At 36.7% G+C, this 19849-nt stretch overlaps 3 protein-coding genes across 6 annotated transcripts in view; 2 read left to right on the plus strand and 1 right to left on the minus strand.

Annotated features, from left to right (window-relative positions):
• The window catches only part of znf518a (zinc finger protein 518A), a 14966-nt gene extending 9457 nt beyond the window's left edge, over positions 1-5509 (minus strand). The window contains exons 1-2 of the mRNA XM_016487304.1: positions 5425-5509; positions 1165-3087 (exon numbers count right to left, since the gene is read on the minus strand). Coding sequence (XP_016342790.1) covers positions 1165-3070 — 1906 coding nt within the window. The 5' untranslated portion in view covers positions 3071-3087; positions 5425-5509. The remainder of the gene's footprint in view (positions 1-1164; positions 3088-5424) is intronic.
• Positions 5510-7256: 1747 nt separating this feature from the next.
• ccnj (cyclin J) lies at positions 7257-11364 on the plus strand. The gene is made up of 6 exons (XM_016487330.1): positions 7257-7413; positions 7690-7765; positions 8459-8669; positions 8785-9084; positions 9206-9365; positions 10214-11364. The coding sequence occupies exons 2-6, from the start codon at positions 7697-7699 to the stop codon at positions 10557-10559; spliced, it is 1086 nt and encodes a 361-aa protein (XP_016342816.1). The 5' UTR covers positions 7257-7413; positions 7690-7696; the 3' UTR covers positions 10560-11364.
• Positions 11365-11458: 94 nt separating this feature from the next.
• Positions 11459-19849, plus strand: part of LOC107689351 (probable E3 ubiquitin-protein ligase HERC4) — a 23552-nt gene continuing 15161 nt past the window's right edge. For 2 of the 4 annotated variants that reach the window (XM_016487307.1, XM_016487305.1), the window contains exons 1-9: positions 11459-11602; positions 13040-13311; positions 15766-15925; positions 16700-16776; positions 16865-17086; positions 17167-17258; positions 18618-18748; positions 18888-19048; positions 19365-19465. In XM_016487307.1, the coding sequence (XP_016342793.1) occupies positions 13086-13311; positions 15766-15925; positions 16700-16776; positions 16865-17086; positions 17167-17258; positions 18618-18748; positions 18888-19048; positions 19365-19465 (1170 nt within the window). In that variant the 5' untranslated portion in view covers positions 11459-11602; positions 13040-13085. Of the gene's footprint in view, positions 11603-13024; positions 13312-15765; positions 15926-16699; positions 16777-16864; positions 17087-17166; positions 17259-18617; positions 18749-18887; positions 19049-19364; positions 19466-19849 lie in introns of all 4 variants that reach the window. The other 2 variants (XM_016487306.1, XM_016487308.1) reach the window with 2 other exon arrangements.

Consider the following 19849-nt stretch of genomic DNA (forward strand, 5'->3'; position numbering starts at 1 on the left):
CAGATTCCAGATTTTCAAATAGTTGTATCTCGGCCAAATATTGTCCTATCCTAACAAACCATACAGCAATGGAAGCTTACTTATTCAGCTTTCGGATGATGTATAAATCTCAATTTCAAAAAAGTTACCCTTATGACTGGTTTTGTGCTCCAGGGTCACATATGGAACACATGTTTATACAATCTTTTACTTCTTGCATTAAATACTTTGAATATTTGTGGCAGCAATAGATTGCTTGGAAAGGTTACCGAGCCATTTCAGAGTAAATAAAAAAATGCTTTAATAATGTTTTGATAATAATTATTTATTAAGAATTATTAATTATTTATTTCAAATATTTAAAATGCACACACATTTAAAATATATAATTATTATTTTATTATTACTTTTTAATAATTACTATTTATTATTATTATTATAGATAGATAGATAGATAGTACTTCAAATATAAAATATTTTTCAAATGGCGTCAGATAGATGAAAACTAAGCTTTTTTTTAGCATTTTTATAGCGTTTTGCTATAGATACATCTTTGATAGGGTTCTTATAATGTTTATAAGATCAATATTATTTTTTTTATTTACTATATACAGAACTATCTAACATTAACGATAAACTAAATCCTGTGAAAATCAGCTGCTAAAGACTACTGCATATACAGATATTCATACAGGTAAATAACTAGGTTTGCTCGATCTCAAGTGTTCACTGACCGTTCCAATATGGCGTGCGATTTACATATAGCGGTATCCACTTTAGATCTCTATGCATGCAAGCTTAGACATATTGAACATCTAAACCATGAGTCTCTTGTCTGCTGGAAAGAGTTTCAATGTTTTGTTGGCCGAACAATCAACATCAAGGTACACATTTTGAATGCACTGTACATCTGTCTTAAAGGATAGACCAGATCTTTTATTCTAAACGGGGTTCCCACACCATTTTACTGCTCCTTTTCCATGGCTTTACTTAAACAATTTTATTTAGACCTCACTCACAACAAGCCAAGTTATGTATAACTACAACAAAAAATATTCAACTAAACACAATTCTATAGAAATTTCCAGTCTTTTAACAATTGCCTAAACTTGTCCATGACTATGGGAACCATGTCAAGTACACAACAAGTACACTTTATCCCAGAGTGCTCTGCCTAATGCTTACCTCCAGCGTGTGTTAAATCTTTCAGAGGTTCATCAGAGCTGGCGTGTGGCGATAACGTCCGATCCGCTCTCGCCTCATCCAGCAAATGGTTGACTGTTGTTAAAGGCAGCTCATCCACCGTGTGAAGCAGGTCTGGAGTGCTGCGGCTTTCGCTCTCACAGTCGCGCTGACCCACCGGGACCAGAGAATCTCTGGGGTCCATGTTGTTTGTGCACTCGTCAGCATTGCCATGGAATAACAGGCCTTCACTTTGACACAAAGACTCAGGCAGAGCCTTCAGGGGAGATCCAGAGGACGGACTCACGCAATCAAACCCAGAGATGGAGCATGCTTTCGGCTGATGGCGAATGAAGTTTGAATCTAGTGCAAGACTGGGTTCTTCATCAAACGCAGTTGTAAGGAGTCGTGAACTACACCTTTCTTCCAAAGAACCTGTATCCGAGGTCAGATCGCTATGACAACCTGAATCTCCTTGGCATGCGGCAAAGTTTTCCTCGGATTCACTGAAGGCTTTGTCTTGGCAGTCATTCGCTCTTTTTGCATGGGGAGTTTGAATATCGGAATTATGGTTGAAGGCGTTGCATGCATTGAGATGAATAGTTGCATGTTCCTGATTGTTGCATCCATCATTCTGTTGGCTTTTTATCCTCTCAACCACTGAAGACAAAATGCCCTGCTGAGCTACACATCGTTCCTGCTTCTTTCTTTGGGACGAAGACCTTCTAGGCGTCACCTGAGAACAGTTTCCTGAGGCATTAACAGTTGAAATATCATTGGATTCGTCTTGCTGATTGGCAGGTTTCACAGTGTGAGCATCCTTCGAATCGTCTCGCTTGTTTGAAGGAATGACTTTGAGAACTAAATGCTTTTTGCCGTCCACCATCTTGAACCCGACCACCTTTGTAGTGCAATCTAGGGGAACAGATATATTGTTCTTCTCCATGAGTCCGCTTAGCTTATCTTTCCCAGTGTGTGGTGCGGTAGACCGCTTTGCATTTGCTTGTGACGGATGGGGTGTTGTTGGCGTGTGAGAAACAAAATCTTGCTCGCCTTTGAGAGATGCAGGCCAGTTTTTACCACTACAAACAGTCCTTTCGAGAAACTGCTGCGTTTCCTCCAAGGTCTTCTCTGGATCCAGCAAGACGCCGTGGTCGTCCAGTAGACCGGGTGTGGAGAACGGGAGCAATGGGGACATCCATTGGGGTTCTGGTTTTGGAAGTAAGTACTTGAACTCTCGAGACAGCTTACCGTCTTGCTTAACAGCTGCCCGCTTTCTCCACCAATTTCTTCGGCTCCACCTTTGACGGCACGCAGCAGCCATGTGCTTTAAGAGATCGTTTTTCTGTGCATTGCCATCAGTAATGCAACACGAGTGACACACAAACTGCTTAATCTCCTGGAAGGAGAGTTTGCATTTCAGACAGTAGTATTGTGCGTTTAGAGCATGGTGAGTTTGACAATGTTTGGTCAGTTGGGGAAGTGTTCGCTGGACGTTGTCATCACAAATCTCACAAGCGAACAAACAATCCTCGTGTTGCATTCGGTGCTGCTGAAGCGTAGTGAACACCGGCGAGGAGAAACCACACATGTCGCACGGAAACACCGGTGGGCTTCCTTTCCCTCCGTGGACGATCTTAAAATGCATTGTTAATTCGCCGGGTCTGAAGGAGATGCCGTCGTTGCACGAGGAGCAGGTGAAGGTGTTCACCGCCTGAAGACTTTGAGGTCGCTTCTTGGACTTCCCTTTTACTTTCCATCCATGTGCTGTAACATTCCTCTCCTGTTTCACAGTGTTTCGTTCAGTAGGGAATGAAAAGGAGGTCTTCCTGAGACGCAGGCGTTTATGCCAAATGCCCCTCTCTTCATTCCCAACCTGAGCGTCAGGGTTGGCATTGACCCCATTCATATTGGATGTACAGAGCCCTATACAAGACAAGCGAAATTTGAGCTTTTAGATAGATCATGCTCAAAACTCAATAATCCATACAACAGTGTCATTATATTAACCAGTGTATTAATAGAATGCATAACCAGTGTCATTAGATTTTCACCAATGTTTCTGGTTGCAATACTGAGCATGAGTGATAAACTGTAAAAAATAATTTTCTAACTTAGTATTTTTCTCGTTTTCCATTACAAATATCTAAACTTTTTTTTTCATTAAGATGCATTTATTTGAGAAAGGAAACTACTTAAAATAGTATATGTTTTCTGAAAAACTGATCAAATTTAAGTGAATTTATGCTTAAAACAAGGAAAAATTATCTTGTTTTTTTCTTAGCCCATTGGCAGAAACATTTTCTTGTTTTAAGCATAAACTCACTTAATTTTGCAATACCTTTTTTTTTCATTAAGATGCATTTATTTGAGAAAGGAAACTACTTAAAATAGTACATGTTTTCTGAAAAACTGATCAAATTTAAGTGAATTTATGCTTAAAACAAGGAAAAATTATCTTGTTTTTTTCTTAGCCCATTGGCAGAAACATTTTCTTGTTTTAAGCATAAACTCACTTAATTTTGATACATTTTTCAGAAAACAAGACAACTCAATTCAGTTTGCCTCTCAAGTAAATGTAACTTGATTTAAGATAATTTAGTTGTTTATACTGAAAACAAGACAAAAGCTTGTTTTCTAGAAAAAAATTATCAAAATTAAGTGGATTTATGCTTAAAACAAGAATAAATATCTGTCAGTGTTTTGTTTTGCCATTGAATTAAGTTTATTATTACCCCATTAACAGATTTTTTTCTTGTTTTAAGCATAAACTCTTTATGTTTTTTTAGAATAAAAGACTTGATATTCTTAATGTCATTTTGTCTCTCAAGTAAATGTAACTTGACTTAAGAATATTTATACATTTATACTAAATACAAGACAAAAATACTGAGTAAGTTTATTTTTCTGACCCCATCGACAGATTTTTTTTAAGCATAAACTCACTTAATTATGATACAATTTTTAGAAAACAAGGCTTTATATCATTATATGTCATTTTACCTCTCAATATGTATCTTGATTTAAGAATATTTAGATATTTATACTGAAAACAAGACAAAAAATATTGAGCAAGAAAATCATTTTTGCAGTGCATACAGTACATATGCATTTTCTGCTTATGTAATAAGTAATTATTGTAATGCATGCTGCGTAAACTATTTAATGGGCATTCAATTGAATTATTAACTAGTGTTTATGATTGAAATCTTACCACATATGACAAAGATTTAAAAAACTGTCACATATACAGTGTGTACATCAAGAATTTTCTTTAAAAAACAGAACTTGGTCTTCTTTGAAATGTCATTTACAACGTTACCTTAGTTAGTTACCCAAAACCAGACTACAACATCTTTATTACAAGTCAATATATTTGAATGAACCTAAACTTAAGTGTGCATTAAATGCTCTGTATTATGGTATTACCATGATTTTTGAACATGGTATCACGATAGTACATTTTCACTTACATTTAATTATTATATTTATATGTGTACTCAGTCCTCCTTTGTTATGTTTACTTTTTAATTATTATTCCTTAACTGCTTATGCAACGTGTGTGTAACAAATAAATGACTATGAGTTCAGTACTAGTGTTTTCTAAACATGCACCATGGTAATACCGTGGTATTCTTTGAAATACACTGGACCCTTCTTGTAAATTCCATTGTAATATGATAAATCTTTTAATCCCATGATACACATCAAAGTACCATGGGATTAACATCACTGTACCATGGTACTGTATTGTTTTGAAAGCATAGTTTCACTATTTAATAGTCTTCCTCTCATCTTTGTCTTAATATACACATGCATACTGATCCATGCATCTCAAAAGACATCAAATGTAAGAAATTATATAATCAGATATAATGTACTAAGCATGCACCGTGAGTTGAACGAGTTAAATAAAGTACAATCAGTTTGCACCTGTGGTTCAGCTGCCTAATTCACCCTGTGTCACAATGCAATGAACGTGTTATAAAGTTTTAAAATCGCTTCAGATCAAACTTAATGCAGTGCGATGTAAAATGCAAAGCCAATAGCCTGCGATAGAGTTTACTTTAGCAACTATGCAGACTTGCCTATTTAAAGTTGCCCAACAAACATGTTTTTCAAATCGTGCATGCCATTATGCGCGTCCGACACTGCATTTCCACTAATAAAACTTTCACTCTGCTTCAAAGTCAAAGTTTATGCAATGCATATGTGAAAACGCATATAAGTGCATGTAAATGTGTCGAAGGTGACCAGACTTACAGCGCTTTTCCGCCTCCCGTCCAACCACAGTCAGTCAACAGCGCGCGGCAGCCATGACAGTTCAATCCGGGGACAAGAGCAGCTCATGACAAGTATGGATTACCTGCATGCCACATCGTACTAATGTCTAACTGCATTGTCTAAATTGCATGCATTTTTCGATGCATTAATGCCTAGTTACATGTAGGCTTTCTGTTAATGAAAGAAGCTCATTCATGCCACAGACTTGATGTGCACAGAGAAGTACAGCCCTGTGAAGACAGCATGTGCTTCCTCTTTCAACACACATCATTCAGCACTGTTTATAACGACCATATAGAGAGGCACACAGCACTTACATGTTGAGCCGTTTATTACACACTCATTTGCGTCAATGAGAATGTGAGAAAAGAGTAAACACACACACACACACACACACACACACACACACACACACCTGAGATGTCAGCACTAGCATGTATGATTCCATTTATTTTCTCCGTTTTTCTTCTTTCTTTCACTGTCCTCTTTTTACATTTCAATGTAGAAATTATTTGTTATTTTTACTTTATTTATTTAATCTATTTTTACTTGTTTGTAATTGCTATTCAATTCATGGCCATTTAAGTCAACAATGTCATGCTTTCAAGCTAAAACTGTGATTTCCAAGTCTCAAAAAGACAATTATTATGATTATTAAAATAGAAATTATTCATTCAAAAAGTAAGTCATGGAAAAGTCAGGAGAATCACATTGCTTAGATATCAAGGATGTAAAAATATTGGGAGAAAAGATGCGTTTTAAGACTCAATAGTTACAATCTCATATTGATAGAATATTTGTCATTTAAATCAGAGGTGCTCAAACTTTTAATATAAAGAAGCAAAAATCCACATTTACTGAGGGCCGTGCATGGGGCAAAAGTAAATGTTGTAAATGTAAACAATTTTTCAATAATTAAATAAAAATTTTTGAATGTTTAAATCAAATTAACGTATATTGATTTTACATTTCAATGCAAAAATATAAGTTAGAAATGAAGCTATGCTTCAATGGCATGATGCGCAAAGCCAAAGGTCATCACAAGCCAACATTGGTTTAAATCTATTACTCAAAATAATCAACATCATCATAAATAAAATAAATAAAAAGTACAAAAAAAAATGTAATTATCAAAAAACTGGACAGGTCTGGGAGCACTTTTTAAGGCATAAGGAAAACACAAATCTAAAAAGGAAAGTACAGTCTGTCTGTCTTTGAATATATGCTAATAGATTGAGGTTTTTCTGCATTTACACTTCTGCTCAGGGTGCTAACATGACTTACATACATCTCACTTTTGCGAGACTTTGTTTTCCCTGCAGTCATTTGCTTTTGGGGGTTTTTTCTAATGTTTATGTCATTTTGAATAAAAGCATTTGTTCAATTACTAAATGTAAATGTAATGTTTGAAAAATGTGTGGCAAAACATTGTTAGGAATGATATAGCAAAAATAAATAAATTTTATTTAAACAAGCATTTCATACAATTTTCATTCTGTAGAAAATCAGAGGTTATATGCTGTGATCATTATTGAGGAGAGGGTGGCCTCTAGCGGTGAGATTTTGTTATAGCAGGCTCCGACATTTGGGTTGAAAGGTGTTTTACAAACTTTACAAACAGCTAATAGTGAACATTGTGTTTCTTTTAGGTGTCAAGTGCGAGTTGATTTCTTCTTATGTTTTCCCACCACTTTTGTCAGTGTAATTCTGTGATTAGTTGCTCTTTGACACTCGACAAACATTCGTGCCTTGACGCTGATGAAAGCTTAATTCTGATTGGTCGCGCGCTGTGATTGTAAGGCGAGTTTTGATTGGCTGAGATTGGCAATGTACTCGCCGTGCTGTGTGTTGCTTCTTTGCTCGTGAACAGTGTAAACTTTGATTTGAGTTACACTTTGATTATCCGAGTAAGTTTGTTCGGCTGCTAGTTTTCATTGTACTGTCTGTATGCAGGCGTCCTTGTGTGCGGTGAGTTCTTTACTGATTCTAGACTCGTCTTTGCTTTTTCACTTTAATATGCATTGGTTTGTTTGACCCACTAACTATTGTGCACACTGAGGAAGACTCAGGCTTGTTACTCTAAATGATCTTCTCCTCCTGAAGTGTGCTGGACCAATCAAGACCTTCAGCGGTCTCACCGTCATCAGTGCTGATTGTTGCTGGAGCTTTGATTTGTCTTGGGATGCAGTGAGGTGCTTTTTGCTCAATGAAGCTGATCTGATCTTTAAACCTCATATATTCCAGGAGCCCAATGGAGCTGGAGGGTCAGTGGTGGAAAGGAGAACTTGCAGAGGACATCTATCAGGCCCTGCGTTACAAAGTTTGTATTCCTGTCATTGTGTTGGTTTTTTGGTGCCATCGAACATGCATGCACATGAACCTTGCACAAATCTGTTATTACAAAATTGTCATGGTAGTGAAATTGTCTTTCGGATTTTGTAATGTGCATGCATGCATATGCAACTTTGCTGTATTCATGTATATGCAGCTTAATGCATGTATATGCAGCTTAATGCATGTAAATGCAACTTGAATGTATGCATATGCAACTTTACTGAATGCATTCATATGCAACGTTTCTGACTTTATGTAAATGCAGCTTGAAAGCATGAATAAAGCAACTTGTTTGAATGCATGTATATGCAACTTTAGTGAATTCATGTCAATTTTGTTTACATGCATGCATATGCAACTGTTCTGAATTCATATAAATGCAACTTCAATGTATGAATGAATGCAACTTTATTGAATTCTTGTAAATGCACTTTGTATGCATGCACATGCAACTTTTAAATGTATATAAATGCAAATTGACATTTACGTTGTCATTTAGCAGACGCTTTTATCCTAAGCGACTTACAAATGAATATAAATATATATTACAAATTCAATGCATGCATATGCAACTTAATTTGGCAATTGCATGCATGTGCAACTTAAACTGATTATTGCACAAATCAGTATTATAAAACATATTAATTGCAGTGTGGTTGTCTCGTTGGATGTCTTTCAGGAGCTGCGGTTGCCTGCGTACAAAGGCCAGTCCCCACAGCTGAGCCTTAGGCGATATTTTGCAGACCTTATCGCTATAGTCAGCAATCGCTTCAAGCTTTGCCCGGCGGCTAGACACTTGGCTGTTTATCTGCTGGACCTGTTCATGGACCGCTATGACATCTCAGTACAGCAGCTTCACATGGTCACGCTGTCCTGCTTGCTTTTGGCCAGTAAGAGTCAATCTCCTGTTATTGTGATTGTGATATTCTGTTATTGTGTGAGATGCACAAAGCACACCACATAGTATTGCGCCATAACCACTCGGCAACCATTTTTATTATCCAGGTAAGTTTGAGGAGAGAGAAGACTGTGTCCCGAAGCTGGAGACACTGAACAGTCTGGGCTGCATGAGCTCTATGAACCTGGTTCTGACCAAACAGGGTCTCCTGCACATGGAGCTGCTGCTCCTCGAGACATTTCAGTGGAACCTGTACCTCCCCACCGCTGCTCACTTCATAGAGTACTACCTGCCGGTCGCTGTGAATGAGACGGACCTGCATGACGGCTGGCCGATGGTGTGCATGGAGAAGACCATGCTGTACATGTCCAAATATGCTGACTATTTCCTAGAGGTCTCTTTACAAGGTGCAGAGTTTAATTCGGATGCAGTGCATTTTCACCTGTTGAATGTCTGTGGGAGTGTATAAGAACTGCAGTATACAGAATCAGAATGTTTTGTTCTTTTGCATTTCCTTTTTCTGTCAAGACCATGCATTTCTGCGATTCATCCCGTCCCTGGTTGCTGCGGCGTGTGTTGCCTCCTCCAGGGTAATCTTGCGTCTGTCTCCGACCTGGCCTCCGCGCCTGCAGCGTCTGTCAGCGTACACCTGGGAGCAGCTGCTGCCCTGCGTGGAGAGACTTCTAATGTGAGTTTGACCCAGGGTTGTTATCTTTAACAAAAAAACATACAAATGGAATGCATGTATGTACAGTTTGACTGCATGCATGTACAATTTTAATGCATGTAAATGAAACTTGAATAGATGCATATACAACTTTACTGAATGCATTTACTTGCATTCAATAAAGTTGCATAAGCATTAATTCAAGTTGCGTTTACATGCATTAAAATTGTATATGCAAGCATTGTTACATACTTGCATACAGTAAAGATGTAAATGCATGCATTTAAGTTGCATTTACATCTTCACTGAATGCATGTAAATGCAACTTTATTCATGCATATACAAACTATGGAATGCATGTAAATACAACTTGAATTGATGCATATGTAACTACTGAATGCATGTAAATGCAAATTGAGTGCATTCAGTAAAGTTGTAGATACAGTAAAGATGTAAATGCATGCATTTAAGTTGTATTTACATCTTTACTGAATGCATGTAAATGCAATTTCATGGATGCAAATACAAATGTTTGGGATGCATGCAAATGCAACTTGAATTGATGCATATGCAGCTTTACTGAATGCTTGTAAATGCAAGTTGATTGGATGCAAATACAACTTTACAGAATGCATTTCTGCATTTTTTGTTACTTGAAATAAACTAAGCGTTAACTAAAAATTAATTTTATTAAAATAAAACTTATTTTATTTCAGCTAGTTGCAAAGGCATCATTTCTCATTTTCATTCAGTTTCACTTTAAGTACTAAAATTACTAAAAAATAATGTGTTATATTTGAATGGTCATTTTGATGCTACAAACATGGAAATCATCATCTTCCCTAATATCCTCTCCCTCTCTCTCTCAGTGCTCATGACAGTGACGTAAAGGAAGCAAACAAGCAGAAATGCCCGAAGCCGAGTGCTCAGCCTGCACAGATGGTGTATCCCGTCCAGGGTCAGAGTGTGTCCTTGCATCAGTACATGCAGCGGCCGAACACGCAATACATGCAGCAGAGCTGCCAGCCGGTGGTAGTGTCTTCTCAAGGTCCTGCAACATATCTGACACATACGGCCCCAATGCAGGTCTCCACGGCCCCTCTGCACGGCCTCACGCAGACACAGACCATGGATGCCAAGGTGAACGTGCCCAGCAGGGCTTACCAGGTGAACCCGCTGTACCCCTGCGCCGCTCCCTGCTTCGACAGGTGTTGAAACCGGACAGGAAAGCATCGGACCGTTTACACTGCACAGGGGAGAGTTTGTACTCATAAAGCAAGCACACTGCTCTTAACTGTTACTTGAATCAAAACACTTCAGCTGCTGGATTCCGAATCCTTTTTAATTTACGAGACCAGGGTAAAAGCTAGATTATTTAAATCACTGTAATGTTCATGAGGTGTGGGATAATACGAAATGTGCAATATTCTAATGCTGTCGTGCATTACTCACTGAATACTGCCTTGTGGTGTTGCACTTGTTGTGTTACGTTTACTTAAGTATTATTATTTACGGCCATCTTTCATAAATGAAGACATGGGATTTCAAATGAACGTTGTATAAGAAATTAATGTGGTTTTTATTAACACAAGCAAGTGTTATTTTCTCTACCTTACTGAATGCAGACTATTGTTGTCTCGTAACCTTACAAATGCACTTTGGTACAGTGTTTTTTTTTTTTCTTTTAATAAAAATGCAACGTTTCTGTTGTAGCTAGTTTGGGTGTTGAAATTTTACACTGAGGTTTGTAGCCACTGGAACATGTTCATGATTAAAATTCACCCTTCTCAGATTCACACAAACATTCACATACTTAAACTGCTTGTTTGTATTAGTTAAAACTTAACAATCCCGTTTACTGTATTTATTTATTTATAATTTTTTCTTGGTTATAACCATGATTATTACAAAACACTACGTTTTTTTTAAACAAACACGTGCATTCTCATTAATTTACCCTATAATGACTATATAGAGGGAAAGAAAACACACACATAAACACACTTTTATTTATTAATTCATTATTGTTATTATGTGTGTTTCGTTTTAACCCCCACCGCAGCAGCGCCGCATGCGTGTGTCGTCACATCCGGTGTCACAAAGGCTCTGGAATATTACCGTAGCTTCGCGTTCATTCAGTTGCTGACGCTCTTTCAGTCTGTCATGACGTTACAAAACATATCTGCATTAACGTCGATGTAAACAAACTGAACGTGTGCTGGACGCGTCCACAGGAGCGTTATATTACATATCAACAGGTAAGAAAAAGCAGGATTTATGACTGACTAACGTTAACCCTCATGGGTGTGGGTGCAGAAATGTAACGTAGCGGTGTTCAAGTGAACTAGCGACATATAATAGGGACTGAGTATATGTTTGTAGTCTTATTAAAGGCACAAATTCGTGCGCAACAGTAGTGAGGTGTGGTTTATTTTATTTTGAAAGGCTGTCATTGAAAACAAATACACATAGTTTTGCGCTAATAAGAGTTTAGCTGACATTCCCTCAGAACTGCGTTTAAATACCAACCGTTTTAACGGTCATTTTTTTCCACACTCTCCAATTAAACACACGTCATAGGGTATTTAAATCTTACGTGAATCACGTGGTTTGAAGTTTAGAATTACAGTGTTGCATTTGTTGTTATTTGGTATAAAACAGTTACATGTATTTTTAAGCTCTTAAAGCTGTAGTACCCGTTTTATTTGCATCCAATAATAGTGTTTGACTGTAAGCAGTGTTGTGCAATAAATGTTTACGTACACACCTCCCTCAAACTGAACTTTCTAGAGAGATTTCTGTAGAGAGAATTTTCTTTTCAAGGCAGGACTTGCACGCTTTCATTTTCATCTGTTTAAACCGTGGCACCCATTGACAACTGTGGCAGCAGCTATACTATTATTAGGCTACTTGGTTAGGTTTGTAACCTAGTGATTGCATACATCAATCAGGTAATGATATATATAATATATGTATAATGATATATAATATAATGATATAATGTATTTTACATGCATTAATGCACACGGGTATATATATATAATGTAATTGGGTACAGTTTAGTACTTTCGTGCAACTATGGAAGCTTGTTTCTGTCACGGAACAAAAAAAATTAATAAAAAAAAACAGTAATTGTGACTGTTTATCTTACAATTAATTATTTTAATTATTTAATAACTTTTTTATGTCACAATTTTCTCTTTTTTTCTTATTTATAATTTTATTTATATTTTCTATTTTTATTTTTATCGTTAAATCCATGTGTTCCCATTTTTCATACCCTGTATGCATTCTAAAAAATTACATATTATTATTTTATTTTTAGTTATTTTATCTTTATTTTTTATTTTTCTCTTCACTTTAGTTCGAGGTGGTTCTGGTATTTCTGTTTTTTAATGAGTGAAAATCAATAATAATAATACAAAAATAATAATTAGCATCTAGTTGCTGCTGCATTAAAGAGTTTGCTTTCCTCTGACGTGAGTGTGTGTATGTGTGTGTGTGTGTGTTTGTGTGTGTGTGTGTGTGGTGTGTGTGTGTGTGTGTGTGTGTGTGTGAGTGTGTGTGTGTATGTGTATGTATGTGTGTGTGAGTGAGTGTGTGTGTGTGTGAGTGTGCGTATGCGTATGTGTATGTGTGTATATGTGTATATGTGTGTGTGTGTGTGTGTGTGTGTGTAGCGGCTGGACCTGTAGGTCTTCACCTGTGGAAGAGAGCGGCCATACGGCCCCGTCACTCGTCATGCTGTGCTGGGGAAATGCCTCGTACGGGCAGCTGGGTTTGGGTGGGATTGATGAGGAGATAGTGCTGGAGCCGAGGAAATGCGAGTTCTTCGAGGGCAAGCGTGTGAGGGATGTGGGATGCGGCAGACGTCATAGCGTCTTTCTGCTGGAGGACGGGACGGTGTACACCTGTGGCTGCAATGACCTGGGACAGCTGGGGCATGACAAAGCACGCAAGAAACCAGGTAAGGCCACAAAGACACTTTACTAACATTAGAATATTTTGGCATTATTAATATAATTACTTGATCTTAATTACATGATTCACTTCAAGTCATTGTGGCTGATGTCATCAATCCCTCTTATTTTTCAAAATTTTTAATGAGGTAATATTAAGGTGGTTTCTCTCGAATACGCCCACTTTTTATGATCCTGCTGGATTAAATCATGCCTCTCACTTTTTGTACAATTTATGTAAAGTGCATTTTAGACAGAATTTCATGCTGACCCAAAATTGTCCCCTGAGAATATATGAATGATTGTTTTATTGAATCAGTTTTGTATTTAAGATCTGAGTAAAGTGTTTAATTGTTTGAATTTGTCCCATTTTTGTCCCGAAGGATGCATTTATTTGATAAAAATACAGTAAAAACTGCTAAATTGTGAAATATTTTATTCATTTAAATTTTTATTAATATATATTTTTTATATAATATTCCCCAGGGCTCCATTTTGGGGCCTATTCTATTTTCTTTATATATACTTCCTCTAGGATCCATTTTCAGGAAGTATCATATTTTGTTTCATTGTTATGCAGAAGATACACAATTATATCTGCCATTGAAACAAAAACATCCAAATTCTATAGCGCCACTTTTGTGTTGCCTTGAGGAAATTAAAGCCTGGATGGCAGTAAAATTTAACGAGGATAAGACGGAAGTTATATTGTTTACTCCAGGGGGTGCCTGTGGGTCTCCTGACCTGGATTTAGGTGTTTTAAAACCATTTGTGAAGCCCTCTGTAAAAAAAACTTGGGTGTTTTAATGGATAATGATTTTAAACTGGATAAACAGATTAATTTGGTAATTAAATCTAGTTTTTTCCAGCTGAGGCAACTTTCTAAGATTAAATCTTTTCTGAGTTTCAAAGATTTTGAAAGAATTATACACATTTTTATTTCATCCCGTCTTGACTACTGTAATGGACCTTATGTAGGCATTAGTCAGGCCTCCCTCACCAGACTGCAGATGGTTCAGAATGCTGCAGCTCGTTTGCTAACGGGAACACGAAAGCGGGAACATATTACTCCCATTTTGGCCTCTCTTCATTGGCTTCCTGTCCGTTTTAGAATTGATTTTAAGATTTGAATCTTAGTTTTTAATCATTGAATGGTCTGGCACCGACATACCTCTGAGACTTAATACAGCCATATGCTCCGTCGAGGGGACTTAGGTCCGCTGACCATTCATTGTTAGTTGTCCCTGGTGTAAGGCTGAAGAGCAGGGGTGACTGTGCATTTGCAGTGGCGGGCCCTAGACTTTGGAATAATTTGCCTTTACATGTTAGAAAGGCCCAAACACTTACTGTTTTTAAGTCTAGCTTAAAAACCTACTTTTATAGTATGGCGTTTAACACTGTGTGAGAGCTGCTATTTTATTTTACATTATTCTATAATATTTCATAATATTTTTAACTTTATTCTATTTGTCATATTGCCTTATTCATGCTTGTACAGCACTTTGGTAAACACATGTTGTTTAAAAAAAAAAGTGCTTTATAAATAAACTTTGACTTGACTTTTAATATAAATATTTTTAATATAAAATAACTGCTTTCTATGTGAATATATAGTAAAATATAATTTATTCCTGTGATCAAAGCATCATTACTCCAGTCTTCAGTGTCACATGATCTTCAGAAATCATTCTAATATGCTGATTTGCTGCTCAACAAACATTTCTGATTATTATCAATGTTGAAAACAGTTGTGCTGCCCAATATTTTTGTGGAAACGGTGATACATTTTTTTTTTCAGGAGTCTTTGTTGAATAGAAAGTTCAAAACAATATCATTTATTTGAAATAATGAATTTCTGTAGCATTATAAATATTTTTACTGTCACTTTGGATCAATTTAATGCATCCTTGCTGAATAAAAAAAAAACTGGCCTTTTTGGTAGTGCATCACAATCCCACAAACTTTCCCTGTTCGAAAACACTGGGTTATTTTAGGTTATATCAATGAAACAGTCTGTACTTCCTCTGAAATCAATCTGATGAGTGTTGTAACATATTATCATTTCCACAGAAACACATACAGGTCAGTCAGTGTGACATTGACTGCTGTTCTAACAACTGTCAGTTCCTTAGATGTCACATGACCTCTAACTCGGTGATCTAGAAGTGTCAAGCACAGACCATATAAACATCAAGATGCTTTGAAATGGTCCTTTATTGGCATCACTGTTTCACAAGCCAAAGGATCAAAACATATAAAAACAGACAATAGCAAATGCTTAAAAATAAAATAAACTTTCAATAATGAACATTATGAACATTATTATTATACAAATGGATTTTGCTGTAGCAGATGCAACATATTGAAATAATACACACAATATATTGGCCAGGCCAGTATTTAATGTAGTGCATCTGTATAATTCACTCAAATGTTGTTATATGTTTACATCCCCTCTCTAGAACAGGTCATGTCTCTGGATGCTCAGAACATTGTGTCCGTGTCTTGCGGTGCAGCTCATACACTGGCTCTGAATGATAAAGGACAAGTGTTTGCATGGGGTCTGGGCTCAGACAGGCAGCTCGGCCTTTCAAACATTGAAGATTGTATCCGTATACCCAGGTAAAAAGAAACTGTGCACCTTTTAACCCCTAGAAGTACTAAATATCTCAGTATTATCGCCTCTTTGATGGGTTTGCCTGTACTGCAAAAAATAATAATAATAATTTGTTTTACGCTCTATATATTACAATACAGTCACATTTGTTGAGAAACTTTTTTTGGTGTCTATAAGACATGTAAACATATAACACAATTAAATAAAAATCACAATAACACAAAATAACAATAAAAATCAGCAAGGCTACATTTTCTATTACGAGATAATAGAAATTTGTGGATGGAATAGCATACAAGAGATCAGAACTAGATTTGTAATGATTTAAGTTTAATTGTTTTATATACTGTAAAAAAAATTTCAATGATTGGTGTTCAAAAAACATTGATTGATGATTTAATAGAATACTGATGATTTAATACTGTAATTGCATTTTTTGAACATTGTAAAGTATGTTTTTATTCAAAGATGTTATATTCACATTTGTTATACACAAAAATAAAGTTTTTCTTCAAATATGACATATGGAATGTATTTTCTTCAATTCAAATATATTTTATATTTTTGCCCTCCATATATTTTCAGAAATATGCAAAAATGGCCAAAAAACATTGGTATAAAATATATTTATGTAAATTAGTTTGCTCTGTTTACAACATATTTTGCATATATTTGAAAAAAAAAAATGCTGGATCCATACCAAAAAACGTGTAGACAAAGATGACGATCATAGTCTAGCTGCATGGCATAGCCACTGTGTTTCTGTTCTCTCCTCTCAGAACTGTCAAGAGTTTATCAGAGCTTCACATTGCCCAGGTGGCCTGTGGATACTGCCATTCCCTTGCTTTAGCCAGAGGTATGATTCTGACTTAAACGCTAAGCATTTCTAAACCTGATTATTGTGCCCTCTCTACCCTAATTATGCAATATTATTCCCGCTCAAGGAGGTCAGATATTCTCCTGGGGCCAAAATAAATATGGACAGCTGGGGCTCGGGATGCAGGGAGCCAGCGTCTCCTCCCCACAAGTCATTCAGTCTTTGCAGGGCGTCCCATTTGCCCAGATATCTGCAGGGGGCGCTCACAGCTTCGGGCTCACGCTGTCTGGGGCCGTTTTCGGCTGGGGACGAAACAAGTTTGGCCAGCTGGGCCTCAGTGACAATGATGGTAAAACAAACACTTTAGACATTCATTTGAGTTTTCTCTGGTGTAAAATTTTTTATGGTGGGATGCGTGGTGTTCCTCAGATCGCTATTTCCCTGCCTTACTGAAGACTCTCAGGTCCCAACGGGTCGTTTACGTATGCTGTGGAGAGGACCACACGGCTGTATTAACGAAGGTATGATGGCTTACTATAAGGGCTTAATAAGGAACCGTGTAGTTTGATTACTTATTTAATGCTGTATATCCATTCCATAGAAATGTATACGGGTCGGTTTTGATTAAATCAGGTCAAATTATGTGTATAGCACTTTTCTCTATACACAAAGCTGCTTTGCAGATATTCATGTTAATGTTTATAGTATCTCAGCATATTTATGCCTTATAGTCGCATTTAGCAGATTAGAGTTGGACATTTTGCTATGATACAAGGCAAGCAGTTGAGATATGCTATATAGTACAGTGCTTGCATAATTCTTATTCTGGAAACTCCAGGTAATTTGCAGCTCTGGAAAATTTTGGCACAGGAGACTAAAGGTTTCCTGATGGTTTAATTCTTGATTTAATGCCTTAATTCTCAAAGTCTTTTGCAGTTAATAGCTTTTCTTCTTAACCAGTTTTTGTGACCCTGCTGCCCCGATTAGCATTTCTTGTCCAAAGGTCATGCCTTAATTTTGCTAAATTTATAGTGTTGCATCCTTCCCATGGTCAATAAATAATTTTTTAATTTTTGGTCCATTTCACCTGTATAAGAAAACCTGCTTAATAATTATACACATCTTGAGTAGAAGGTGTTTTTCTCTTCTAGCCCTCATTACTATTATATATCACTTGTAAATGATTATAAACAAATGAATAGTAGTTATTAAGATTGATGTGGTTTAAAATGTGTAAAATGTGCTTGGAAAAATATATGATTATAAGTGTAGTAATATGAGTGTAGTATTTGTATGTGCATAAAGTTGGACATGCTATATATCCTGCTTTATATAAAGAGCTGGGAGATAATATAGTTACATTTTGCGTTGAAATGTGATCAAATTTGTGATAAAATATCGCTTTACTTGCGTATACTGTATGTATTTGAATAAAGTTGGACGTACTTATATATCCAACTTTATATAAAGAGCTGGGCGATAATATAGTTACAATTTGCAATGAAATAACGTGTTGAGTATTAAAATATAGTAGTATAATTACTGTAGTATATAGTAGTATATAAAAAAAAAGTAGTAAAATATATTGATTTACATAAGTATACTATATGTATGCAAATAAAGTTGGGCGCACTTATATATTCAACTTTATATAAAGAGCTGGACAATAATATAGATACATTTTGCTTTACGTGATTATACTATATATGTATGTGATGTTGGACATACTGGTATATAGGCTACAATTTTAAATAAAGAGCTGAGTGATAATATAATTAAATTTGTGACAAATTTTAAGAAATCAGGCAGTTGAGATTTGCTATATAGTATAAACAGGTTTAGCTCTACGTGATTAGTAATTAGTAATTTTGTTTGTGTAGGAGGGAGGTGTGTTTACATTTGGAGCAGGTGGTTACGGTCAGCTGGGACACAACACCTCAAACCATGAGGTGAACCCCAGGAAGGTGTTTGAACTCATGGGAAATGTGGTTGCACATATAGCTTGTGGTAGGTAAGTATCAAAGCATCCATAATGATTGTTTCATTTTATGTCTGTCTTAGTTTTCTGTATGAAAGCTTGAGACTACTTTCAAGAGTCTCGTATTTCTCATGAAGAACATGAATTGCTTTCGTTTTCACCTGCATGTAAGGCAGCACACTTTGGCGTTCATCCCTTCATCAGGAAAGATTGACTCGTTTGGTCTCGGTGGTAACGGACAGCTAGGAACCCGCTCGACCTGCAATAGGATAAGTCCCGCCCCTGTGAAAGGCTGCTGTCGAGCACATACTGATCCTGTGCCTATGGAAGTAGGTGGGTTGTCTACATGAAGTCTTTCAGCAGAATTAATTTCTCTGACAGCTATCCTTCTCAGTGTTTCTCAAATGCATGCAATGTATTGACTTTGATCTTTATGCTGAAGGCTTTGCTCCATGCATGTCAGTAAATCCAATAACTTTTTCTGCACAAATGTAACTCTAGATCACACAGAGTTGAGTTGCACTGTAGCATTATACATGAGCACTTTTATTCACTCATCGGTGTCCCAGTGTGTATACTGTGAATCTATGTACTGATTCATGGAGCTGATTGAGACTCGCCCCAGGAAAACCATGTTTTGATGTTTCAGATTTGACGGGGTTGTGTATTTCAGAGGCGGAGCAGAGTTTCTGTGTGAAGAGGATCTACGCTGGAGGAGACCAGAGCTTCGCTCACTACGCTTTACCTCAGGTATGAAGCGCACAGGTCAAGGGTCAAACTAAAGGTGATCTAAAATTAGATGAAAAGTGCTATAAATAATGCTGTGTTATTGGTTAATATTATTTCCCCACGGCTCACACAGCCTTTTTCATCAGAAAATTTGAGAAAATTATTACATGTAGATGATGCATCATAAACAATAAATTTTTCAGAGCAGCATGTACTGATGAGTAGGGCTGAACGATTAATTGCATTTGCAATAATATTGCGATATGAAAAAACGCGATTTTTCAATCGCAGAGGCTGCGATTACACGGTCACGTGACACACGAGAGTAAAGAGGTGTGTTCGACTTGAAGATCAGATCGGTGTATGACAAAGTACGGCGAGAGAAAGCATAAGGAGACGTCCGCG

Source organism: Sinocyclocheilus anshuiensis, unplaced genomic scaffold, assembly GCF_001515605.1.
Source record: "Sinocyclocheilus anshuiensis isolate Anshui unplaced genomic scaffold, SAMN03320099.WGS_v1.1 scaffold709, whole genome shotgun sequence".
Lineage (NCBI taxonomy): Eukaryota > Metazoa > Chordata > Actinopteri > Cypriniformes > Cyprinidae > Sinocyclocheilus > Sinocyclocheilus anshuiensis.

What these genes read in the sequence shown, in the direction of transcription:
- ccnj (XM_016487330.1), top strand. Translation starts at nt 7,697, where the DNA reads ATGGAGCTGGAGGGTCAGTGGTGGAAAGGAGAACTTGCAGAGGACATC. An exon ending in ATCAGGCCCTGCGTTACAAA is followed by an intron (nt 7,766 to 8,458) that starts GTTTGTATTCCT and finishes GATGTCTTTCAG; the next exon opens with GAGCTGCGGTTGCCTGCGTA. An exon ending in TGCGTGGAGAGACTTCTAAT is followed by an intron (nt 9,366 to 10,213) that starts GTGAGTTTGACC and finishes TCTCTCTCTCAG; the next exon opens with TGCTCATGACAGTGACGTAA.